Consider the following 25567-nt stretch of genomic DNA (forward strand, 5'->3'; position numbering starts at 1 on the left):
AGGCCTACCGCATCACAACACAAGACGACACCAGAGAGCCCCCCCCACATTCCTTCAAAATTCCAAAGTGTTAACACAACTCACAAACTCTCAACCTATTATTTGTCACTCGAATTTCAATTTCGCTTTCAAAAATATTTCCTATACACAACAAACTTTCGATTGATTTTTCTGGTTGTTTTTCTTTCTGGAAAATCTCTCAAATCTTTACATTGATATATATATATATATATATATCTGGTAAGTTATTATATACCCACTTATTTTCAAATCAAAAATTTTGAAATTTTCTATTCTACATAGCTTAGTTTACTCACTTTTTCAATTTTGTGGTTTGATATTATTATTGTACGCAATAACAGAGAAAACCCATTCCAAAGTTCGTTTTCTTTGCTACTTTTATATGGGTTTTTATTAAATCTGAAATTTTTGAGTTTTAATTAATGCTGTCGGTTAATTAGTTGTGTAATTTGAATAAATGATTGTATTTGTTTGCAAATTTGGTAATATGATGTTTTGTAGAAGTTGTTGGTTTATCTCTTTGATTATTCGATTATTCTAGTTTTTGAGTAATGAAAAGGATGTTTAGCATGACAGTTGTCAATATGATTGAAACATTTTTGAGATTTCAATGTCAACCATACTTGACTTATTTGGGTTTATGGGAATATTTAATGACACCCTGGGCTTGAAGCTTGGAAATTCTATGTTTGGGAGCATATTTTAATTTTTGTGCTGATGGGATTTGAATGTTCTAGGTATATTTTGGTGGATAATGCATTTATGAACACCTGGTTATATGCAAGCTTTTAATGGTGGATAAGCCTGCACTTTCTTTAAAGAGTTTGAATGAAATTGTGCCCATGTTTATCACTAGCTTAAGAATCTACATATGTGTCTTATTTCTTCATTTGGGATGGATGTATGAATAAACCATATTTTTGTCTGCTTACATGATTTGTCAACATTTTACCCCCTTAGAGACCAAATTTATGGGTAATCTGGTTAAGTTTATGCCAACACAACATTAGTTTGTTTTCTTCCATACTTTTATGTCTTTGTATTGTTCTCTTTATCTTGTCATATTTAGTTATCTTAAATGAATTCTATAATTTCTGGCTTGTCTTTTAAAAACTGTCTAGCCTTGCATCGGACATGAACTGTCTACCTGATTTCTGTTTCAGGTAGCTATCCGGATTCCTTTGCTTGTGTTTACGTAGTGTTGGTAAGAAGAGTCTAAACTTGGTGCCATGACTAAGGATGTTGGCGGTGGTGGTTCAGGAACTCCTAAGCTCAGACGGCGAAAACACTCCAATGAGGTATATGGGGGTTGTCTATTGTTTGGGCATTTAGATGACAATTCAATTAATATAAAAATTAAACTGATGAAATATATGTTATTAGATACCTGCTGAAGTTACTAAACCAAATGGGGGCGCTTTACTTGTGAATGATCGTAACAAGTACAAATCGATGTGGATCCGCACATATTCTACCTTGTGGATGATTGGGGGCTTTGCCTTTATTATCTATATGGGGCATCTTTATATATGTGCTATGGTGGTTGTGCTCCAAATCCTGATGGCGAAAGAGCTGTTTAATCTATTAAGGAAGGTGCGAGAGGATCGAGATCTTCCGGGTTTTCGGCTATTGAATTGGTGAGAGATATAAATTCAGAAACATTTTAAATAAACTGCTTTCAGCAGCATTACTAGCCATTGTAAGCGTAGTATACTGAGCGTAGTGTTGCTTTTCTTCAGGCACTTTTTCTTCACTGCTATGCTGTTTGTCTATGGTCGATTTCTTAGTCAGCGGCTTGTCAATACTGTCACTTTAGACAAAGTATGGTACAAGTTTGTTGGCATTCTTATCAAGTACCATATGGTTATTTGTTACTTCTTGTACATTGCAGGTTAGTTATTTTCTCCTGTTATCTCTCTTGCAAATGGAAATAGAGTTTATTTTTATTCGCACTATAATTATACCAGCATTCAACAAATGTAAAAGGAATTTTTGGCCCCACGTTTGCTGGTATCTTTGAATGCTCTAATAATTTCTAAGCGTATGTCCCCCAAAAGTGGAGCATTCTTGCTTAATATGACGATTTTGTAAGAGGCATCATATTCCCTTAGTGTAGATATTCTAATTAAACAAGTTTTGTTCTCTCATCTTACTTTCCACTATTCTTCTTGCTATATTTTCTTGTTGAAGTTGATTTCTTAGGCATACCGCGTACTTATATTCATGCTTCATTTCACTATTCTGTATTTAAATACCAGGCAAATTTAGAATTGAGCGGTTCCGGGCTCAGAATTGAGCAAAAACAGGAATGTGAGTAACTAACCTGTAATTGGCAGTAACTCGCTATTTAAATAATAATTCTATTATATATACCCTCTTGTCTTTGCCATAAACTTTGAGTGAAGGATTAAGAAAACCTGCATTTTCTTGTTTTTTTGGTTTTTTGTAAGTTCCGCTTTTGTCATTGTTTTTGGAGTGGGAGTTAGGAAGGTGGGGCTGATTGGGAGAAAGTTGGGTTGTTATACACTTTCAGTCAGTATGAAACTAGGAAAGAAAACTTCAGGGTCCTGTTTTGTTTATGTTAAGAGACTTCCTTTGCTGATGACACACTTGAAAACTTTTATTTATTCACAAAGATTTCTAACATGGATTCATATTTTTCTTTCGTGCGTGGCTATGTCATGAAAACTTTGCGTGTTTCTGGTTGAAAATAAGGTTTCAACTTTCCCTAGCCATGTTAGAGTGTTTGGTATGGTACTTGAGATGAAATGAAGAGTCGAAGCAATATAGTGTTGGACTTGGTCTTGACCTTCTCAAGATTGATCTCTATAAGTTTCACTTTTAATTTATTCTCATTTGTTCCCTTATTAAAGTTAAAGTTAAACCCTTGTGAGATTTATTTAAATTAATAATACAATTCTCTCACTCTCTTTGCCTTCCTTGTTTTTTATCGCCTACCAACTTTTCCTCACCTTTTTTCTCGATTTTCCCTTTGCGTTTGAGCTTGCCACAAAGCCCTTTGCTTGTTATAAAGCACTTTACAATCAATGCCTTTTCTGTTGCACTTTGAGGGCTTCTTGTTTTTTTTTTTTTTTTTTTTTTTTTTTTTTTTTTTTTGAGTTTGGCAAGTTTGAAGGTGCGAAGGTTTTAGGAAATGTGTAATATTTTTGTTCATTGGGTTACTTGATTTGGAATTGTTGAGGTCTGATACTACTGAATCAACATAAATATCGGATGGTTTCATTGAAGTCAAGATTTTGACTTTTTTGATTATGCTAAAAAAAGGTGTCGTTTTTTAGGCAAACTATTGAATTAGTCACTGGTGATACCTCACTTTTGTTTCGGTTGTTGTCTAATCCACCATCATCTATCTAATACATAATAATGTCAAATACAACAATATATAGAACCTGTAAATATTCTTCAAAGAAGACATTTTTGAAAAAAATAATGATAGGATATTGAAAATATAGCTCACCTGTGCATGCGTGGAGTTTTATGTTTTTAGGCCTTAACCATGCTTTCATAGGCCTTTCCTTGATGCCTTGGCTTGACCCCTTTTTCACCCTCAATGTTTTTCTTTGCTCTTCTCCTCACTCGTGTAGCTAGATGTAGCTTTTCGATTTTGAAAAATTAAGGTGACATGCAATATTACTCTCCCTTTATTTTGCGTGTTGAAGTGAAATGGTGCAATAGAAACTAGAAAGAGAATGGAGGAATTATATTTTTTGGGTTCAAAAGGAACACATTAAGAAATTCTTGTGTTTATTCATCAATCTTAAATGTTTCCCGATAAAGGATGCCATGATCTTTTTCTAGTTGCGATGATGATTGATGAATGTAAATCTGGTATCAGATTATTTTGCCACAGCTAGCAAAATTTTGGTCAATTCATGAATGTTTTGGGCACTGAAATAAATAAATTTAATATAATATCATGTGATGTCGTGTGAAAACTTCGATTAGTTATCTACTATTTTGCCTCTGTATTTTTTATGCATTATTGTCCATGGTAACATGGCTGCTGAAGTTATGATGCAACTGACTTCAGGTTTTGTGTGGTTTATCCTCACTCTAAAGAAGAAAATGTACAAGTATCAGTTTGGCCAGTATGCATGGACGCACATGATCCTTATAGTTGTGTTCACACAGTCATCATTCACTGTGGCCAACATCTTCGAAGGAATGTTTTGGTAAGGAGACTTAAAATATACTGCTATCTTTACAAGTTATTTTTTTTTCTCCTTGTTGGGATTTAAGTTGTGCTTGTCTTTGGGGTAAATATTTTTGGAGTAAATATTTTTGGGGAAACAAAAGTCAAATTAAGAAAACAAGATCGTTGAAGTCGAAAATTAAGAGAATATTGTTGTTTTCAAAGGTAAAAAATAGTTGTAAAGTAATGAAGAAGAAGAAATAGAAGAATTTACTGATGCAAAATCAGTTAGGGTTGAGGCTTCAGTTTTGGTTTTTCAGCTTTTGGTTTCTGGTAAATAATAAAATTTTTTATTTGCCATAAAAAAGAAATAGAAGAATTAGCGATTCATTTTTGGGTAAATATTTACCCTACTGGTTTGGAGGGCAAATATTTCCCTTTTCCTCTAAAATAAGGCCGATGTCCTTCATCTTCTTTGTACCATTATATTCTTTATCCTTCCTCTCTCCTTTTTTAAATTGACCTCTATCTACCTATGCTTGTATAGCTTGAATTTTACTCTCTCTTAAATATTTATCTCAAAATACAAGCATGCCCTTAGTATGCCTATAGCTGGGACTTGTGAGGCCTTGCTAAAAACATCATAGCAACTTCTGCATCATTTTTCTGCAGAAAAGAAGCATAATGATGTAATGGTTTCGTCCATCAGTGTTATATGTGAATATACCTCCTCAAGTATTTTCTATTTTTTTACATGTCTGTCCTTTGTTTTCTTAATCAATCTGTTGCCACTGGTTCTTTTGTATATTTTTTCCCGTTATCATGATAATTTGTCGGAGGGGGGGGGGGGGGAATGAGTATGAAACCGAACAATTTCTTGACCAGTATTTTCAGCTTAAAACATAAGAAATTATTGACTTGCCTTTCCGCTCCCTATTAACATGTGTTCCTGTCTGTCTTTGTGATGTGTGATACAAGTGTTATCCTCTTCCAAGTTCTTACCAAGGACAAAATACTTTTACCTTTTGTATCAATCATAAAATCCTGAATCGGAGTTCGAGGAAGACAGAAAATCTAGTCATCCTGAAAGGCAAGTCTGTTATTTGAAAGGTTGAGTTATGAGTTTATGATCTTTCAAGAATTTGCCTTTTATTGTTTCTGCCAGCCGACACATGTACTATCATTGTTTTACTTCATATCTTATCTGCCCTTACAGTTCTGCTCCATTATATTTTGTAGCTGCGTATCTTTCGACCTGGGTCCTAACTCATGAATTCTGATGCTATATCCTTATAGTCTAGCCTTCTGAGATACAAGTTCTTCAGGGCATAAATCCAATGTAAAAACCAAGCTTTAGCCAACCTCTCAGAGCTTATTTTGATTTTAACAAAACAGCTGAATGGTTTTTTGCATGTAATTTGGTGATTGATTTATTAGAGGTTAGACATGAGAGATACGACGCAACCCTTGGCAAAGCTAGTTTTCTTAAATCAAAGCTTAGTCTTTTAGGATGACAATTTATCTCAATAAGTTATCAAGTGACCGAAGTTGTCATTAGCTGGATATAATCATATGCTATTAGAATTTATCGAAGGTCCAAGGTTCATGATTTATATTCGTGTAACACTTAAAAGGATGTACTTCATGTAGGCTTCTAGAGGGGGTCCTATATGCTGGAGCTCCTCTTTTTCCCTGAGGCTATCTTGAGTTAGAATGGTTCTCCACTTGAACATACCTACACTTTTCTTTTTTTTTTGTATGGTTTTGACTTTTTTATTTTTTATTTTTTTTATTATAGGTTAGAGAAGTTTTTTTTTACATGTTACTTACTTGATTCCGTCTTGGTTGATGTGTGTGTAACTGTGTATTGAAAATATCTTTGTCCTCCAGCACTATCTTTACATCTTTACAGAAACCCAGTTTCTTTTATTTCTTACTGTTTAATTCCACCTCCTCCAAGGTGGCTGGCCCTCTTTTTTAATGTTTAGATGGACATTGAAGCTGTAGACAGTTTAAGAAATTACACTATGTAACAAATTATACATATAGTAAACATGCAGCATTGATATGAAATCTTCTCATTTTTCGTCGGTATGGTTTTCAAGCTGTCAAGAAAAAATGCATATTTGTTATTTGATACATTTTCTGCGGAGGTGGTTGGTATATGTAATGTTCTTGATCATCTTTGATGTACAAAATACAAACCCTCACCTTGCAAGATCATCTTTGATCATATATTGATGATGAGGTGCTACATTCCAATGAATTTTTGATGTCATTGGAAATGTACAGAATTGGTGATTAATCTCAGTCTTCAGAGCTTTGTTTGTGAAAGATGCTTGAACAAAAAATTTCTAATGAACTCATTAGATTTGTGTACTTTATATTTATTTGTGATTTCAATATTGTCAATTCTGTTTGGTGATTAATCTCAGTCTTCAGAGCTTTACTTCAATAAACTGCTTGTTATTGTACATCATGAAGGTTCTTGGGGCAAAAAGCAGTATTTACCGATGTAGTTTTTTTTTTTATCATTACTAACGTTGGAGTTCTTTTTGCTTCACCTTGAATTGGAGAATTCAATTTTCAAAGTAATAAAACTTTCTCATTCGAAACAATCAATGTTGTTGGGATTGTAACCGTGTGGTTTGTTTTGTTTTTTTCGTTATTCGATGTTGTCAGATTTTCTAGACACAACAATCATGGTATCACTCTGAGTATGTTTTTCACCTTCTATGTTAGGATTTTGTTGTATTGGTTGTTGGGATTGTAACCGTGTGGTTTGTTTTGTTTTACGTTTTATAATCTTTGCATATTTTTCGAAAATTATTTTAGTGAGATATGCTGTGATATTCTATGATAACGTTAAAAGTTTTGTATTTTTTTATTCTTCTTATGACCTAGATGTGAATGTAAGATGCTCTGTACCTTTTGTAAATACTGCTAACTCTGGAGTTTTTTTTGGTTATAGCCTTGTTTTTCCCCCATTAACTTATGTATACATGATGGAATTGTTTCCTTATGCTCGTATTTGCTGCAACCTAATTTTCTTTTCCTTTTATATTTTTGAGGAAGATGACTTAGTCTGATCTGATTGCAGGTTTCTTCTTCCTGCATCACTTATTGTCATAAATGATATTGCGGCTTATTTATTTGGCTTTTTCTTTGGGAAAACACCTTTGATCAAGCTTTCTCCGAAGAAAACTTGGGAAGGCTTTATTGGGGCTTCCATTGCAACCATCATTTCAGCGTTTCTGGTGCGTACTGTTATTTTTTAATCTTCCACAAACATTTCAACTTTTTGACCCTTTGGGATGAGTCAAAGTTCTAAACACTTTAACTTAAAACACTTGAAACTTTCTATAAGGTGCTTTTCTTCGAGTGACACAATGGTCTTCTCCCTTTATGTACATCCTTAGTTCCTCTACTTTTTTAACTTGCAACATTTCATCACCATTGCTATCTTATGCACCATTTTTATCAGTAGTATCTTTACTTAGGCATAAGTAAAAATTATAAAAAGTTGATATCATCAAAGTACGCATGAAGTTGAATTAAATAAGATGTCACTTGACTATTTTTTCTAATAATTTGGGAGAGTGAATAGGAGCTGCAATGAAATGTTGCAAGTAAAAGAATTGGTAAAAATATTTTTAAGTTGCGCTATATGGCACATTTTTAAAGCATGTGTCAAGTCTATTAATCCCGGCATTAAGGCGAATCTTTCTCGAAAAGTGACAACTGTAATTTTTACTTTTGGCTTATTTTATCTTTTGTTAACATTTTCATGCTGTTGCAGCTTGCAAATTTCATGGGTCAGTTTGAGTGGCTAACCTGTCCAAGAACGGTATTTCTTGCTCCTTTTCAAATCCAAAGACTTTCTTCAAGAATATAAATTTTAATCCTGACTCCTATTTTCTGTGGTATTCTATCAGGACTTAACCACTGGATGGCTCCAATGTGATCCTGGATGGCTTTATAAGCCGGAGTATTATCAGCTTCCAGGATGGATTTCTAATTTGGTGAGATATGTATTCTATTTTCCTGTGTTAAGCAGCAATATTTCATGTATTTTTATATATCTGTGTTCTCTTTTGTTCCTCTTTACCAATTTGAATTTTCAATAGCCGTAATCTTATATTCCTAGTTACTAAAGATGTTCAGTTCCCAGCTTTCCGTTCATGCTGAACAGATTCATTAGTGAAAAAAAGTTTTGGGATGTTTCTCGTATGGTTCAATCCATTTCTATGCATTATATGATGCATGACCAGTAGTATACTAATCTAATCTCGAGTCACATGTCTCATCAATAATTAGATTGTGTTATCCAGACACATTTTTGCTAGCGTGTCAGTGTGCGGTAGGTGGCGGGTATGACATGAATGTTGTTTCAGGACACGTGTCCAATATGGTGGATTCAAATTGATATTTGATTAGAAAGAAAGATAAACCATCAGCACTTCTCATCTGATTGTATTTACGACTTTACGCTTCATCTACCAGACTTTGGTGTAGTGGTTAGTATGCAAAGGTAGCTAGGTTGTTGTCGGGACGCTACATCTTCCGTTGTGGTGTGGCGTCAAATGAGCAAAACTTGATAGGCTTTATGGATAAGAGACCAAAGAAATAATTGGATCAACTCAGATTGACATCTTGACTTCTTAAAACTCTTTCAAGATAAGTACTTAGAGTTGGTATGTTATGGAAACTCATAATGACATAATATTGCATTCTTTATATGCAAGAGACAAAAGTGGGTTAATGAAACAAAAGAGAAGAAAATATGCAAATTATGGTACTTAAAATAAGTTATGACTGAGTTGCGTATGATGGATAAGTGGTTAGCCAATGATATGGTAGAAGCATGTAGAATTAATTACAAAATTATGGGTGAAACTTGTGCATGGAAGATATTGAATGTTATCAGTGTATATGCGCCTCAAGTGGACGCAAAGGAAGCCCTTAATAAAAATTAAGAATTAGATGGTGTGATGTAAAATACCTAGAGTCTAGACATTAGAATTGCTATATTGTTGGTATGCTGAATGGTCATGTTGGACAAACACAAAATGACTTTGATAGTGTCTATTGGAGGTTTTGGATATGTAACGAGAATGAGAAGGGAACATATTTTGGATTTTTCTAAGCATATGATTTGTTAGTGTTAGTACTTCATACATGGTATATAAAGCATGAAAACGTGTTTAGTGACTTATGAAAGTGGAATGAATGTTGATCAAATCAATGATTTATTTAGTAGGAAAAATAATAGGAGAAGCTCTAAGATCATACTATGTGAATGTGCAGTAGTCACCCAACACAAACTTCTAGTTCTTGATATTCGTATGCCATCAACCCCTTTCAAGAATAAAATTCAAGTACAAGGAATAATTAAATGGTGGAACTTGTAAAAAGAAAATTCTAAAATTGTTGAATATGATTGGACAAGCAAGGAGGATGCAAATTTTACTTTGACAGAGATGAAAAATTCTATCATTTTTTGGTTATTTTGATTAAACATTTCAATGTTGCAGGATTTTTTTTATGCTTGTGTTATTTCGAATATTTATTTTCGTTGTATCTTTAACAGTTGCCTTGGAAGACGATTCCCATTATGCCAGTTCAATGGCATGCTTTATGTTTCGGCCTATTTGCTTCAATTATAGCACCTTTTGGAGGATTTTTCGCTAGCGGCTTTAAAAGAGCTTTCAAGATCAAGGTCACTAACAATTCTTCGACCCTGTGCACGCAAAATAAAGATTTTACGGTATTTCTAACGTGCTTTAACCTCTCCGCTTATTACAGGACTTCGGTGATAGTATCCCTGGACATGGCGGAATTACCGACAGAATGGATTGTCAGGTATGCTACAAAACATATTAGTAGTGTTTGAATGTGTTTAAACTTATATCTTAACATTGAATATGCATGATTGCGTAATGTGATTGAGAGATAAGATCCTTGTGGTTTCCCCCAGCTTTTGAACGACTTCATACCTAATTTCAATGTCGGGTACTTGTCGTTGTTGTATAAGAAATGCATCTAATTCAGTTATTGGTTTTATTTCCGACTTCTGTCACGTCTTCTCTCCAAAATTAATATTTATGTCATACTTGGTATTTACTGTACCCTCCCTCTATCCAGGAAACTATCAACATTTTTCTCTTTCATCCTCTTTGATTAATTGTGGTACTTCTACTTTTGGCATGGTTGTACCAATTGTCTGATATTCATTGCTTCTCTCTCTATAGACTTAACTAACAATGCCCATCTTTCTCTCTCTCTCACACAGCCTTTCCTCCACATCTTTTTTTCCCAAAAAAAAAAAAAAGATTAACATACCAATTGGTAAACGCCATAGTGCAAAACTGTGGTAACGGGATTGAAGCGGTTATCGTAACGCCTAATATCGGCGGAAAGCATGAGATATTCCTTTTAATGACCAAAAACATCTTTTTATTCGTACATTTACAAAGCGAGACATTTCGGTTTGGTTTTTTTTGGAAAACCTTTACAACGTGAGCGATGCGCGATTTTGTCTTGTTTATACACTATGGTAACCACTTTACATACAGAACTCATGAGAAACATTGGACTTATTCTTGGACAGAGTGAGTATAAAAGTTTTCCATGTCTTACGTTGTGGCTAGTTTCATGGTTGGTGTCTTTAAGCTAAAATTTAATGATGTATTTTTAAAAATATCTTTAACTGCGAGAAAGATAATCGAGGACTCAATAAAATAGATTTAAAACAAATACACGGAAATTACTCACTTGGAATCTGCACCCCATGTAAACGTGTGACGGTGCAAGTATAGGATGCTAGTAAGAGCAACCACATGTAAACGGGTTACATGTAGAGGTTCAAACCAAATCCGATGACCCGATATTTACCCGATCTTATAATCGAACCCGACTTGACCCGGCTTCAAAATGAACTTAAAATAATGTAAAAATTAATGCCCCGATTTTGAACCGATCCGAAACACTTGCCCCGAAATCGACCCAATGACCCGAATGAACACCTCTAGTTGCATGTGGGAGTATATGTTGTCAAGTGTTGCATCCGTTTTGTTTAGTTTTGTGTTCACTTTGAAATTTCTCGACACTTTCTACTGAAAATTTCAGATGGTGATGGCTGTCTTTGCCTATATTTATCATCAGTCTTTTGTCAAGCCACAAAGCTTATCTGTTGATACTATCTTAGACCAGGTATATTTAAACTTTCCTCCGTCTGTCAAAACCGAACAAATGAAGCTATATAAAGACTAACATCGTTAATTCATTATATTGATAGATATTGGTAAACCTTACATTCGAAGAGCAACTAGATCTTTACCGTAAGCTCGGGGAAATCTTGCATCAGAAAACATTCGGACTTCTTTAAATCTATGGGCGTGCTTTTCAGGTATAAACGCTTTCAGTTTCCTAAAATAACCAGCGTAACTTTTCGGTGAAATTTACCGCTCAAGAGAGCATTACATGATCATTTTCATAAGAACTTTTAATGTTTAAACTTCATTCGAAGAATAGCCGTAGAAGCTCTTGGTGATGAGTGAAACTGCTATATCTGTCTGCAGATAATGGCTAACTTAAGCTTGGTTTGCTTTGTTTCTGGAAAACTAAACCGTGACAATGTCGACAATTTGTCTTGTACATGTGGGATGGACATAGGAGCTTGGAGGTCTTTTATCTTTGTATTTTTTCTAGTTGCCAGTTGGGTGTATAATCTTTAATTTAAATTCTTGTTTCTGGTATTTATTTAGTTCAGTGATTTTAGGATAGTTTGGAAATTTATTTTATTTTGCTAAGAAAAATAAATCTCTTAAACCTTGTATATCAGGGATGAACGTAACAAAAGTGTGGATTCGAGCACTTATATTCATGCAGGGATTTTTTGTAGTGTTCTTTTAGTGCGTTGTTTAAGAGAAGAATTCATATAGACGGACGACTATTGGGACTGATTTATTGATTTATAGTTAACCAAATCGTTTAGGATTAAGACTATGAATATCATTGTTTACTCTAGATTTCTTTAACTGGGTTGTGATTTCATTGGGTTTGCATTTACCTAAAAGGTTTCTCTTTTCAAAATCATATAAATAAAATAATTTGAAAAATTTGTAGATTTAATTTCATGGAACTTTCCATATTTAAGAAATTTGGTTATGGGTGTATTTGGCATAGGAGTTTGAATTGCTTTTGACACTAATTAAAACAAATATATTTGGTTAAAAAAGTAGTTTAAGTAGCGTTTAGTAGTGCGTGTAAATGTTTACACATTAATACTTTACACAGTTAATTAGACAGTTTAATATTTAACAAATTACATTTTGAAAAGTACAATAATAATTAATTGTACCAGACATTAATAATTCACTCATTTAATTAGACAGCGTGATTATCTAACAACTATAATTGTGCAATTAAAGATGTTGAACATATGCAAAGTAACCTAGGGCTAGGGGTGTTCAAAAGCGAATATCAGATCGATTTGGATGTTGAAAACTTAGATATTTGAATCATCATTTTGTTTCAATTCGAAAAAACTAGATATATGGTTAAATTTGGATTGAATATTAGATATTTAATTTATATTATTTTATTTGCTTTTTGTATAAAGTTTATACTTTTGTACACATAAATAATAAAGTTTATTTCTCTCTCTTTCTTTAATCTTAAATCAATTTTCAAAGTTTGAAAAAAAATATCATTTTTTTCGAAAATCGAATGTAATTAATAATTGAGTAGTTATGCAACGTTATTGTAGTTGAATATATATATATATATATATATATATATATATATATATATATATATATATATATATATATATATATATATGAGAAAAATTGGATATTTGATTTTGCAATTATTTCGATCTGAATTTAGAATCCAATTTAAAAATTAAATATCTGATTTAAATTATTTGATTTTCAAAAATCAAAAAAAATTATCTAATTGTTAAAATTGAATATTCTAGATCGAATAATTTAAATCGAATATTTTTTGATAAACCTATCTAGGGTAATAGAGATGGGTAATTATGGATGGTTAGATGTTCACTATCGGACATCCTTAGTTATTATAGCTGGGTTGGAAAGTGAAAGTTATTCTACAAGTTGACATTCCAGATCTTGATCAATCCTGCAGCACAAAATGTCCAACGGAGGGGAGAATACTCCCAAATAAAAGGGGAACAATTTGTTTAATAAAATACTTTATAAATTATGAAACATAGGCTACGACAAAGTGATAAAATGTGACCCTCATGGTTTAAACTACTATTCAAATATCAATTTTTAATTTAAGGTTTTAATTAGATGAAAGTGAAACAAAGCTAAAATATAAGAATTTACTTCATAACATAGGCGGCCCGTGTACCAAATAAATTTCAAACTGACCTGAAATCCATTTCGAACCCGAGCAAAAATTAGTAAGTCATAAATAAAATTTTCAACGTGTGATCCGAATATGACTACTCTAAAATAGCTAAAAAAAACAAGGTCGAATTTGACCGAAAAATGAACCACTTTTAAACAGTTTTTAGTTCCAAATCAACATTTTCAAAAGGAGTCCACTATATTCTTTTTTTACAGTTCTTAATTATACAAAAAAAAGATGTTAAATACTTTTTTGGAATAAAAAATATTTTTTTAAAGCCGCGTGACCCGTTGGGTGGACCTAAACTCGAACCAAACCCAACCCGTTGGGGTGAAAATGATTACACCTGAAATCCGATATCTTCTATATCACGAGGAAGAAAGCATAAATATAACATATTTTTCTTCGTATTAATGATATTGTCATATTTTTATTGAAAAGCTTATATAAAATAAAATAATATGACAAATTTATAGAAAATATTAAAATACGCATTTTTTGTGTTACATAATTCCAAAATAAAATAAAACATGTCAACGTATTTAAAATAGATTCGACGATTTGATCTTTATCCGAATCCTGTAATTTAAACTTCACTTTAAAATGAATTTAAAATTACGTTAAAACGAATATGGATACAAAACTCACATTTAAATTGACCCGAAACACTGAACCTAAAATTAACCGATGAGTCGAATGAATGCTTCAATTTGGTTTAACCGTTTGAGGCAATTCCCAATTGATTCAGCCTCAAAGATTTTATTTTGGATTCTTCACAAGGAAAGACCCGAAGAGACATTTTGTACCAAGTGTACATGGGTGGCTGAAATTTTCACATTTATACATACGTGTTAATTTTTCTTAAAAAAAAAAACATACGTGTTAATTTCAAGTATCACATAATAGGAAAACTATTTGTAACAAAATAGAAATATTATGTCTAAATCTAGTAGAAAGTGACTAATAATCACAAGAAAGTGAGAAAAACCTTTTTAATAAATCTGTGCAATTGAGAAAAAACAAACCACACAAAACAAACTTATATTTTTTATTTAATTAATTTGAAAAAAAATGCAATCTTTCTACTTGACTACGTTACATTTAATTGTGATAAATTGACACTTTTTTTACTAATTAATTGATAAAAGTCATACGACATCTATATCATAATTAACTACATTAAAATACATAAAATTAAAGATAATAACAATCTAAATCGATGAAACCACAAGTACACGACTCTTGTACATAATATCTAACACTTTTGCTTATTCACTTTCACATTGTTGTTTGATACCACTTTCAACGATGGAGTCATACGATGTGATGCAGTTTTCATATAGAATTGATATAGAATTGAGTATAATATAATTTTTAATAGATGCAAGATTGATATCACTTTTAAGTTAATTTATAAATTTTATTTTTTACGGTCTCCATTCTTTTTTGTGTTATGTACAGTTTTTAAAGTAAATTTTGAGCTTTAATATCTCTAAATACGTATAATAAAAAAATTATAAAAATACATAATAAAAAAGTATACATTAAGGCGAATCTAACAAGATCTCACATGGATATATTATATCTTCAAGATATGTCTCAAAAACATTAGTTAAATTTCTTTCTCCTTAACGTAGAATATACTAAATGGAAAAAACATTAAACAACGATGAAAGTATTATTAATATTTTAATAATAAAGCTAAATAGTTTAGCTGATAAGCTAGTCTTACTTCAATGCACGTGAATAATAATTGCAATGCAAGCTAATATTTCCAAATAAAAAATTTCTAATCATTGACTTGTAAATCACCACAAAATAACAAAAAAAATAATAATAAAATAAAAAAAGATAAATTAAAATAAAACTCTCATCCTATTAAATTTTATCACATAAAAGTGATTTGTTAACCTCACAAATAACCGTTATTTACTCATACCTCCTCTTTGAAAATAGAGTAACAAATTTGTTAACCCCTATTCTACGTCTGTGACGAACATGGATATGTTGACTTTATTTATTTCTTACATGAGATTTCTCTATTTTTTCTTCAATACCTTAACCAAAGCAAGAAATTAATACAACAACAAAAACAATTAATACCAGAGTTTTAATTCCATAAGATTGAGATTGACTACAGAAACAAATAACATTTCTAGACGTCTTCCACATAGATTCTTCTTGTTTAATCATTTTGATTTTCTACCATTTCAATTTGTTAGTCTAAGTCCTTCATTTTTTTTTTCACTCCTATCCTTCAAGTCATCTTCTATCTTCTGCACCCTCTTTTTGAGTCTCTCGAGCGCCAACTCTCTATCTTCTTTACTAGTTAGCTAATACCCCGTCTTTTCACATGCCCAAACCATCTTTAGCGAATCTCTTTCAACTTTTCCTCAATATTTACAATCCTAAACACTTTCTTATAGCTTTGTTTTGAATTCTATCCCCTCAAGATATGCCCCTTATCCATCAAAGCATTGCATTTTTGCTGCTCCTATATTTCTATTATGATCATTCTAAAAGTCCAACATTCTGATCCATATAGTAGCGCTAGTCTAATGGTGGTTTGATAGAACTTGCCCTTCAAGCTTAAAGGCACACTTGGATCACATAATATTCTAGTAGTCTCTTTCTATTTTTTCACCCATGTTTAATTAATTCTATAAGTTACATCTTGTTGGATGTCCATGCTACTTTAAAATATGGAACCAAGATATTTAAAGTATCTATTCATTATCTCGTTTGTACTTAAGTTATACATCATATATTCTATCTTGCTCTGACTTAATTTGAATCCTCGTGACTTCAACTTTTTTCTCAATCGTTCTAACTTAGCATTTACCCCTCCCTTATCTCATCTACCAAAACAATGTCAATCATCAAATAACATGCATCAAGACACGTATCCTAGTATTGATTGAATTATCTCAACTTGAAACACTGCAAAAAAGGGGGCTTAGGGTTGAGCCTTGATGAAGATTGATCCTCGGTTGCCTCTCCACATGTCCTAACATTCGTCTTTACTTCTCGTTACATATGTAGGACTATATTAATATATGTCTTAAGCATACACTTCTTTGTTACTGCTGTCTACCAAAATATTTCTCTTAGTACCTTGTCGTATGCTATTTCCAAGCCAACAAAAACTATGGGACAAATCTCTTTTTCTATCCCTACTGTACTAGTCAATTAATTAATAAAAAAGAATTAATACATTGGGTATTAATTTTCAATTATTAAATTGAGTAGTTTTTAATAATTCTAGAGGAGGATTATGAGTTTATCTTATTAGTTGAAAGAGTTTTTTCATTCTTATTATAGATAATCAATTTATCACCTATAAAAAAGATTAATTTTTCTTTCTCCTCTCACATATTGTAAATTTTCCAACCTTATCCTATATCAAAGAAATAAATTAATAATTAATTAATAAATAAATAAATTCTCTTAGCATTGATAGGCGTTGAGCAAAGCCAGTAGAAGTAGGTGGATTAAGTTTTTGTATTAAATATGTTTGCGAGTACTTGTTCGGCTTCCCTATCGTAAGTGTTGATCTCAGCAAATATGGCAAAACATGTATGATCTACCAGTCACATATTTCAACATATTCTTTCATTATCTAATACATTCAAATCCTTTTTGAGATTTTGATGTACTAAAGACAAATTAACCTCATCATCTACTTATTATAACTCGCTCATAGGATCTATAATCGGAGTCTGAAGAGAGATGAAAGACGATAATACATATCCGTATAAGAAGACACGACCAAAGAGTCTTCCCGACTCGAAAAAAACGTACCTCCAGATAGAGAAGTTTTTACAAGAGAAAGACTAGGTGATTTTGAATTTGCAAGCCTCCATCTCACAACATAAGATGAACCTAATTATTAGACTCCCACCAACAAATAAAGAAAATAAAAAGGAAAATTTATCTAAAATAATTCAACTTTTTATTGATTTTCCTATAATAATCCCAACTTTTGATTAATTATGAATAATTAGAAGTTTAGGTCACTTACCCAAGAACATTGTTACCCAAATGGTGACCTATATTTGCAGGTTAATTGCTACAAAAAAATAAATAAATAAATAAAAAATCAAAAATATTAAAAATTAAATGTTAAAATCAAAAAATAAACTTTGTTAATTTTTTAAAATTTTTGGATTTTTTTATAATTTAATTTTGTATTTTCTTTTTTTATTTTTTTATACAAAATAACTTGTTGTACAGGTAAGAGGTTACTGTGGCCCATTCTTAACAAGCACGCCTTATAGTTGAGATTATTTATGGTTAATCAAAAATTGGAATTATTATAGGGAAATCAGTAAAAAAAATTGGATTATTTTAGGTAATTTTTTCAATAAAAAAATATTTAAGTTAATTTAAGACAAAAGGTAACATGTTTTGAACAGTGGAAAAACTTACATAAAAAATAAGGAAATTTAGAATATAAATTTAAAATAAATATTAGTGGGAGATGTATGAATCTATGATTTGTTCCTTGTAATACCCTTATTATTATTATTATTATTATTATTATTATTATTATTATTATTATTATTATTATTATTATTATTATTATTCGTCTTCTACTTAAAATCATCGTCAAAAGAAATTGGTCATCGGTGAGAAACAAAATTGGGAGCCAAACAAATTGCAAAAACATTAATTTATAATCCCTTAAAGTAATTAATATTATGCTAGATTTGTCGTAGACTCTCAAAAGACTACTGGCCACCCGTTGTCTCATTTTAATAGTCCTTTTTAAATACAAGCAAGACTATTTTAAAATTGTAATTTTAGACGTGTGTAAGGTATCTTGATCATATATTTACAAATTGCAATATGATATTAGTTTAGATGACTAGACCTCACAAATAAATATAAGTCTTTTCTCCGTATTTTTATGTTCACTCATTCACACTTCGTAAATTTCCCAAAACGCTAATCATCTAGCTAATACTACACTAGTACACCAGGGCCTAAGTACACCTTATAACAAAATGAGTTATTCTTGTGAGAGATCATCTTTTGGTGTAACGACATCAAAACAACGAGCTCATATGCTAATAATTATATTAGTTAGGCTATTCAACCCATATATGAGGAATGTCTCACGGAAAAACCGTCAAACACAAGTGAACAAAATAAATGTACTTAGGGAAAAATACTTTTCTAATTTAAGATTTGCCATTTATTAAACAATAACTTACAACCCTTTAAAAACATAAAAATGTATGTACAATAACTTACAACCCTTTAAAAACATAAAAATGTATGTGAGCGGCAGAAAAAATTAAAGATAGCAAGAAACGGATTATGTTTATTACATTTTTGTTATGAAATGTATTAGAAAATGACATATGGTTAATGTTTTAAAAATAATGGGGGATTGTTTTATAATTAATTTGGTTTCTTAATATAATATCACATGTCACATGACGGAACTATCATTGGTTCAAATTCCTTATTATTTCAAGTGAAATGTGTAGCAGCATATACATATATTTAAGGCGTAAAAAAATATAAAATATATAATAGGATTTCAATTATATATAAGTTCATTTGAAAATTTAAATTGAGTTATTTCCTATATAATACATATAGGCATTAGGCTATATAATGATAGAGAGAATGATAGTTTATAGATAGAGACGTTATATCAATTAGCCGTAAATAATTAAATATTTACTTTTTAAATTGTGTAGACAATAATGAATTGAATGTTCTAGAAATTAGGAAACATTTCTAATACGTCTCCTTCGATTAATAATAATAATCCTAAAAAATTATGTTGCACAATTCATGTGAATCAAGTCCATTGATGAATGATGATGCGTTAGTACTCTACACTCTACATACTCCTACATATTTTCTTGTAAAACTCTATCCTAGCGCCGTTCAATCCATATATAATAACATATCAGGAGATCCATATATATATATATAGATTAAATAAGAAAGATTTTTATTTAATTTTGTTTTGTTACTATATATAAAAAAGGATACTATGTTATAAAGTAAAAATATTCTAAAAATTTATGTCATATTTATTTTTCTGTGTAATATAGTTACTTTTACAATTATATATTTTTGGCCCAATCGAGACCATAAATTTTTTTATTTTAGTGAAATCAAGGGTGTAGAGTCCTTTACTCCTTCTTACCTTTCTCATTTTCAACGCCCTTTTCATTGGATCCCTCATATATATATATATATATATATATATATATATATATATATATATATATATATATATATATATATATATATATATATATATATATAAGTTAAATACCCAATATATAATATTTTCACATCTTTTAAAAATGGCAATTTAATTCCTTTAAGTTCCATTTAACTTGGAGCATATAATTAAATGTGATGGGTCTACATATAAACTTGACAACTTGTACTCTTAGATTGCTAGCACTTTTTTGTTTGCATTCTCATAGTCATGCTAAACTCCTGCCACCAATTGCGTGTAATCTTTAAAGTTGGCATAGTATGGATTGTGGACTATGGAATTATTCGTATTTTGTATTGTTGTACTTCATTTCAATTATTTTAAGTTGCCAATTCTTCTTGACGGTGGAGCATTTTTAACAATAATTTTTTAATATATGCAACTATATTAATTACAAAATATAATTTCACCTATTTGGAAAAAAAAAAAACTATTTTTTCTTGATAATTTTAGTGGTTATAGTATCGACTAGTCTTAGTTTATAAGTTGTGGTCTTTTTTTTTCCAACCAATCTTGAAATTTATTAAAAATTACAACATTATTTGTTTATTTTAGCAAAATAGCGATGAGACGAGAGGAATATAAAAATAATTCTTTAATATCAATATAGAAATAATTCGCAAATTCTAAATGATAACTTTTAGTTGATCATTGAAAATAGAAATAGTAGCAAATTCGTATTTAAGATAAAACCTTACCGATGATAATTATTGAAAGAAAAAACAATTAAATCATAGATTTTACTAGGACTTTGTTAATTAGTTATTACTGAATGTTAGATTTTTTTGATAAATTTCAAAATGTATTAAACTTTATATATTGAAAATTTTAATTTACACAATATTAATTTTAAAGTTAATTATAACTTTAATTTTTTTAACCCCACTTAATTAAATCTTAAATCCACCATTGCTTTTATCGTAGAGTACTCGACAATTAGACTATCCAGAATGAAGGACAAACTGAGGTTATACTTCCTTCGTTTCAATTTACTTGCAACATTTGCATTTTCATACAGTTTAATGCACTAATTCAATTTTTAATATCTCTAATTATGAATAATAAAAAATTATAAAAAATTGTTATTAATAATCTTTGCAATGAGAAGAATTAAACAAGATTTCACTTGACTATATTTTAACCTATAGTTTAAAAACTAATTACAAATTAAGAGTGATGAATAAATAGTATCATTTTTGCCAATATTGCAACTAACTTGGAACAGAAAAAGTAGTACAGAGGAATAATTTTATTATGATATCTTACCAAATCCTTTTTCTAAACAAAAAAATCCGAATGACTGAATCTAGCATATGAAAACTCACCCAAGTTTGACCAAATTGTAAAAAATAATTGAAACTATTATAATTTATATATAATTATATTACTTCTATAAAATTTTGATTTGTGAGCAAAAAATGGCTTGAGCAAGACAAATAGAAGAAGCGAGTCACTCAATTAAGATCAACTCGACTATTTTACTAATTTTTTGAAATTTATTTATATATTTTTTTATTGTTACGTCATCATTTTAATTGATATTCACTACATTTTCAATTATTTATTTTTTATATTTTGGTTCATTTATTATATTATTATTTAAATTATTAACTTGTTGGATTGACCTGAATCTAGTCAACCAGAAAATGGCCTTTTTCTTATACTAACCTAAACATATGCGATAGGACTTAAAAACTTAAGTGATTAACATATGTCTACTTAAAAAGTATGCCTTCTCTATATGCATCATGTTACATTTATTTTTATTTATAAAAAAGAGTTAATACTCAAAATTAATTTTTTAATCTTTGAAATGTATTATCAAACATATATTTGATAAATGTGTTTTTTGTTTGAATGTTAAGTTTGTTTTTGATTTTGACTCTTTAGCTGGTTAAACAATTAAAAAGTGATTGATAAATAATTTTAAGCACGCTGAAAGTGACTATATATAAAACTAGAACCCCAAAACTACTACTTGTTTCACATTGTTTGTTACGCTGGAAAAAAAAAACTCTTATTGTTTTGATCAAAGTGTAACAAACAATATAGAACAGAGGAAGTATGATTAATTATTCATTTGTTTTTCCCTTTTTGACCCATAATCAATCAATAGGCAACATGTAATTTTAAAAACATTTTTATAATACTCAAGTTAAACAACTAGCCTAAATAATTGAATTTTCGATCAATACTTCTAGCTGGTGAAACCAATCAACATTATTCGCCAAACAACCTTAAGAGGGTGTTTGGCAAAAAAATCTAATAGCAAGTAACTGATAATTGATTGAAGTGACTGATTTTATCAGTTAGTTTGACCATTTGATTTTAAACCTAATACTATAAGCAAGTTGTTCAAAAACAACTTATTCTGCTATTCATAATAATAAATTATGTTAACCAGCTAATTTACGAAATATAAACATTAAGTAATTTAATCACCTAACTCTTTATTTATGTCATAATACGATACAATAACAGAATAACCATTTTACCAAACCCCCAAATTTAACAAAAAAAAATCCCGATTCTTATTTGTCGCCACCCTTTTCATTTTATCGCCACCCCTCCTCGAATGAAATTACGAATTTGCCCATAGATTTTAAAAAATTACGAAAATGCCACTAAGCTTAAAAACCTCTATAAAACACTTCAAAATCACTCAATAACACTCTCATATCTTCCATAAACTCAAATTCTTCACATAAAAGTAATCGGAGTTAAAGCTTTGGAATCGAAATCGTCCACAAAAAGTCGAGGTAAATATTTTTTTTTTGATTTTTTTTAAAAAAAAAAAAATTAAACAAAGTCGCACAACCAAATCGCACAAAAAAGTGCGACTGTGAATCGCACGCGACTGGGAATTTTTTTTTTTTTTTTTTAAATTTTCGAATAATAATGTAATTTTTTAATTTATGTTGTTAGTTAATGTTATTTAGTAAATGTTATAATAGATTTTATTATGAATTTGTTGTGTTTAATTTAGATTAAAAAAAAAAGGAAAAAAAAAATTTAAAGAAAGTCGCACAACCAAATCGCACAAAAAAGTGCGACTGTGAATCGCACGCGACTGGGTCTTTAATTTTATTTTTTTTTTTAAAAAAATTTTCGAATAATAATGTAATTTTTTAATTTATGTTGTTAGTTAATGTTATTTAGTAAATGTTATAATAGATTTTATTATGAATTTGTTGTGTTTAATTTAGATTAAAAAAAAAAGGAAAAAAAAAAATTAAAGAAAGTCGCACAACCAAATCGCACAAAAAAGTGCGACTGTCAATCGCACGCGACTGGGATTTAAATTTTTTTTTTTTTTTAAATTTCGAATTATAATGAAATTTGTATTTTTAATAATTTTTTTATTGTTTTTTTTTAAAATTTCGAATTATAATGAAAATTTTTTTTGGTAATTATATTTTTTTAATTTTTTTTTTAAAATTTCGAATTATAATGAAATAATTTATTTTTTAAAATAATTTTTTTTTTGAATGAATTAATTTTGTGTAATTAATTTATTAAATTTTAGTTGTTTAAATATTTATGAATATAATAATTGTGAATTATTTTTGTTGTTATTTGTTTGTAATTTATATGATTGTAAGTGTTTATTAAATAAATTTGGAATGTCGTCTTAATTTAATTTTTTATGCTTTTGAATATTTATTAATAATTATTAAAATATGAAAATTGTAGTAAATGGCTGGAAATCACGGTAAAGGAAAAGGGTTTTTTAGAGGGTTATTGAGCGGCAATAGACCAAGGCCAACTTTACTGAGAGGGGATCCCCATGAGAGGGGGGTTACGGGATCGGCAAGGCGAGCAAGGCAAGAACAGGCGGCCTTACATAGTCAGGCCCAACCTTCAAGTGCCCTACATCAAGTGCGTAGTGGCTATGAGCGCGAGAGTAGGCTACATAGTGATACGGTCGGCTCAGATGACGATGATACTGAGTACGACGAGTCTCTTAGTCTGGAAGAGTCTCTCGGTCAGGATGAGCCTGCATGTCATCCTGTTGATTGGACGACCGTAAGAGGGAGTGCTGGTCAGTTCAGGAGTAGAGGGCGTGGCTCGGCTGGCACTTCTAATCAAGCAGGAGTAAGCCAGGTTGAGGATGCGGCTCCACAGGCGAGGAGGCACTCGCAGTACGCGGACACGGACTGGTTGATCACTTCACCCCAGCCCGGGGGCCCTGTTGATACGACTTTAATACCCAACTACGGTGGGCACGTAGCAAAGGTTATATTTGAGGGATTGGAGCGCACCCCTCCGATTTCGGAATGTCGTCCTCGGAAGAAGACGTTGGATTCCATCATCAGACTCCAGGACATGTCTGATGAATTGTACAGGGTGTTACCCGGCAGTCCCCTTGGTCGTCTGCCGTATATAATGCACAAGCACATCGACAGTGCTCTCATTTCGGCATTTGTGGAAAGGTGGCAGCCTGACACCAACACCTTCCACATGCCGTGGGGGGAGATGACTATAATGTTGCACGACGTGCAACGCATCTTAGGGATTGGCATTGAAGGTTCACTTCCCACTGAACCGTCTGATCATGACTGGCAGCTAGGCATGGCTGGCCTTTTTGGGGAGCCATTGTCGGAGCTGCGTGCGAAGGGGTACTTCACCAGCGGTAGCATTAACGTTGGTTCACTGTTGCAGCTATGCCACCGCTCTCAGTCTAGAGATACTCAAGCTACTGCCTACTTCATGGCTATAGTGGGTTCTACGCTGCTCGTGGATAAGACTAGAGTCGGGATGCGTCCTCACCCTGTTCTTGCTGTCGCCGCTGATCAGGCTGACATTGCTTGGGGTGCATTGACGCTTGCACACTTGTATCGCCAACTGGGTTTGGCGTCAAGGATTGGGTGCAAGACTATTTCTGGTTGTCTGACCCTGTTGCAGACCTGGATTTACGAGTACTTCCCAGCCTTCCGCCCCCATCCGCGTCCAGCTGACATGGCCAAAAAGACTAGGGCAGAGATATGGTCCCCGAAGAAGCCAATCCGTGAGCTTAGCAGATTGAGAGACTGTAGGAGCAAATTGGACGCCATGACAGAGAGACAGGTTTTGTACATGACCTCAAACATCATTATGCTTATTATTTTAATTTTATCTTATGTTGATTACGTGCCGTACTTCTTTGTGAACAGGTGGAGTGGAATCCGTACATGACTTCTGGTAGCGCTTTATTGAACGAGCACCCACGCACCAGCCATATTGGTGGTATCACCTGTTTCGGTATCGTGGAGGTCTATTTACCTGAGAGGACAGTGAGGCAGCTCGGTTTTGCTCAGGACATTCCCCCAGCTCCGCTGAGACCTACCCAAGCTGTGCGACCGGCACAGGGCTCCTACTCAGTGACATTCGCTTCGTCTCAAATGTTTGCGGAGATGTGGAGTAGGTTCCCCCACTGTTCCCGCTTATTTGAGCAGGCACTGCGTCGGGCATCGGTTCCATCAGAAGCTGGCCCTGATTACGTTGACTGGTTTAGAGTGTGTTCCCACTGTTTTGTCATCCCAGGTGAAGGACCTGCTGTAGCGGATAACAGAGTCGAATACGTTAGTGTTTCTAATTATCTATTTCATTTTTATGTTTCTTAACCCGAATTTACTTTTTCACTTGTTTTGACTATGCAATTGTCTGGTTTTACAGTTTGCTACTGAATATAGTGCTCAACTTGCGCCATTGATGAGGATGCCACCTATTGGCCAAATGACGCCTCTGGAAAGAGATGCTGCTGATATGTATTTAAATGA

General features: G+C 31.7%; 1 protein-coding gene across 2 annotated transcripts; it reads left to right on the top strand.

The window, feature by feature from the left end:
* Nucleotides 1-14: 14 nt before the first annotated feature.
* Nucleotides 15-12114, top strand: LOC130821327 (phosphatidate cytidylyltransferase 1-like). 2 transcript variants are annotated; one of them, XM_057687034.1, is made up of 13 exons: nt 15-240; nt 1185-1319; nt 1405-1658; nt 1761-1912; nt 4073-4214; nt 7275-7431; nt 7974-8021; nt 8110-8196; nt 9765-9893; nt 9980-10036; nt 11303-11386; nt 11472-11582; nt 11755-12114. In XM_057687034.1, the coding sequence occupies exons 2-12, from the start codon at nt 1251-1253 to the stop codon at nt 11559-11561; spliced, it is 1269 nt and encodes a 422-aa protein (XP_057543017.1). In that variant the 5' UTR covers nt 15-240; nt 1185-1250; the 3' UTR covers nt 11562-11582; nt 11755-12114. The 2 variants fall into 2 exon arrangements, with proteins under 2 accessions (XP_057543017.1, XP_057543025.1); XM_057687042.1 differs by lacking the exon at nt 15-240 and adding an exon at nt 255-379.
* Nucleotides 12115-25567: the final 13453 nt, after the last annotated feature.

Source organism: Amaranthus tricolor, chromosome 1 (assembly GCF_026212465.1).
Source record: "Amaranthus tricolor cultivar Red isolate AtriRed21 chromosome 1, ASM2621246v1, whole genome shotgun sequence".
In the NCBI taxonomy this organism is placed as follows: Eukaryota; Viridiplantae; Streptophyta; class Magnoliopsida; order Caryophyllales; family Amaranthaceae; genus Amaranthus; species Amaranthus tricolor.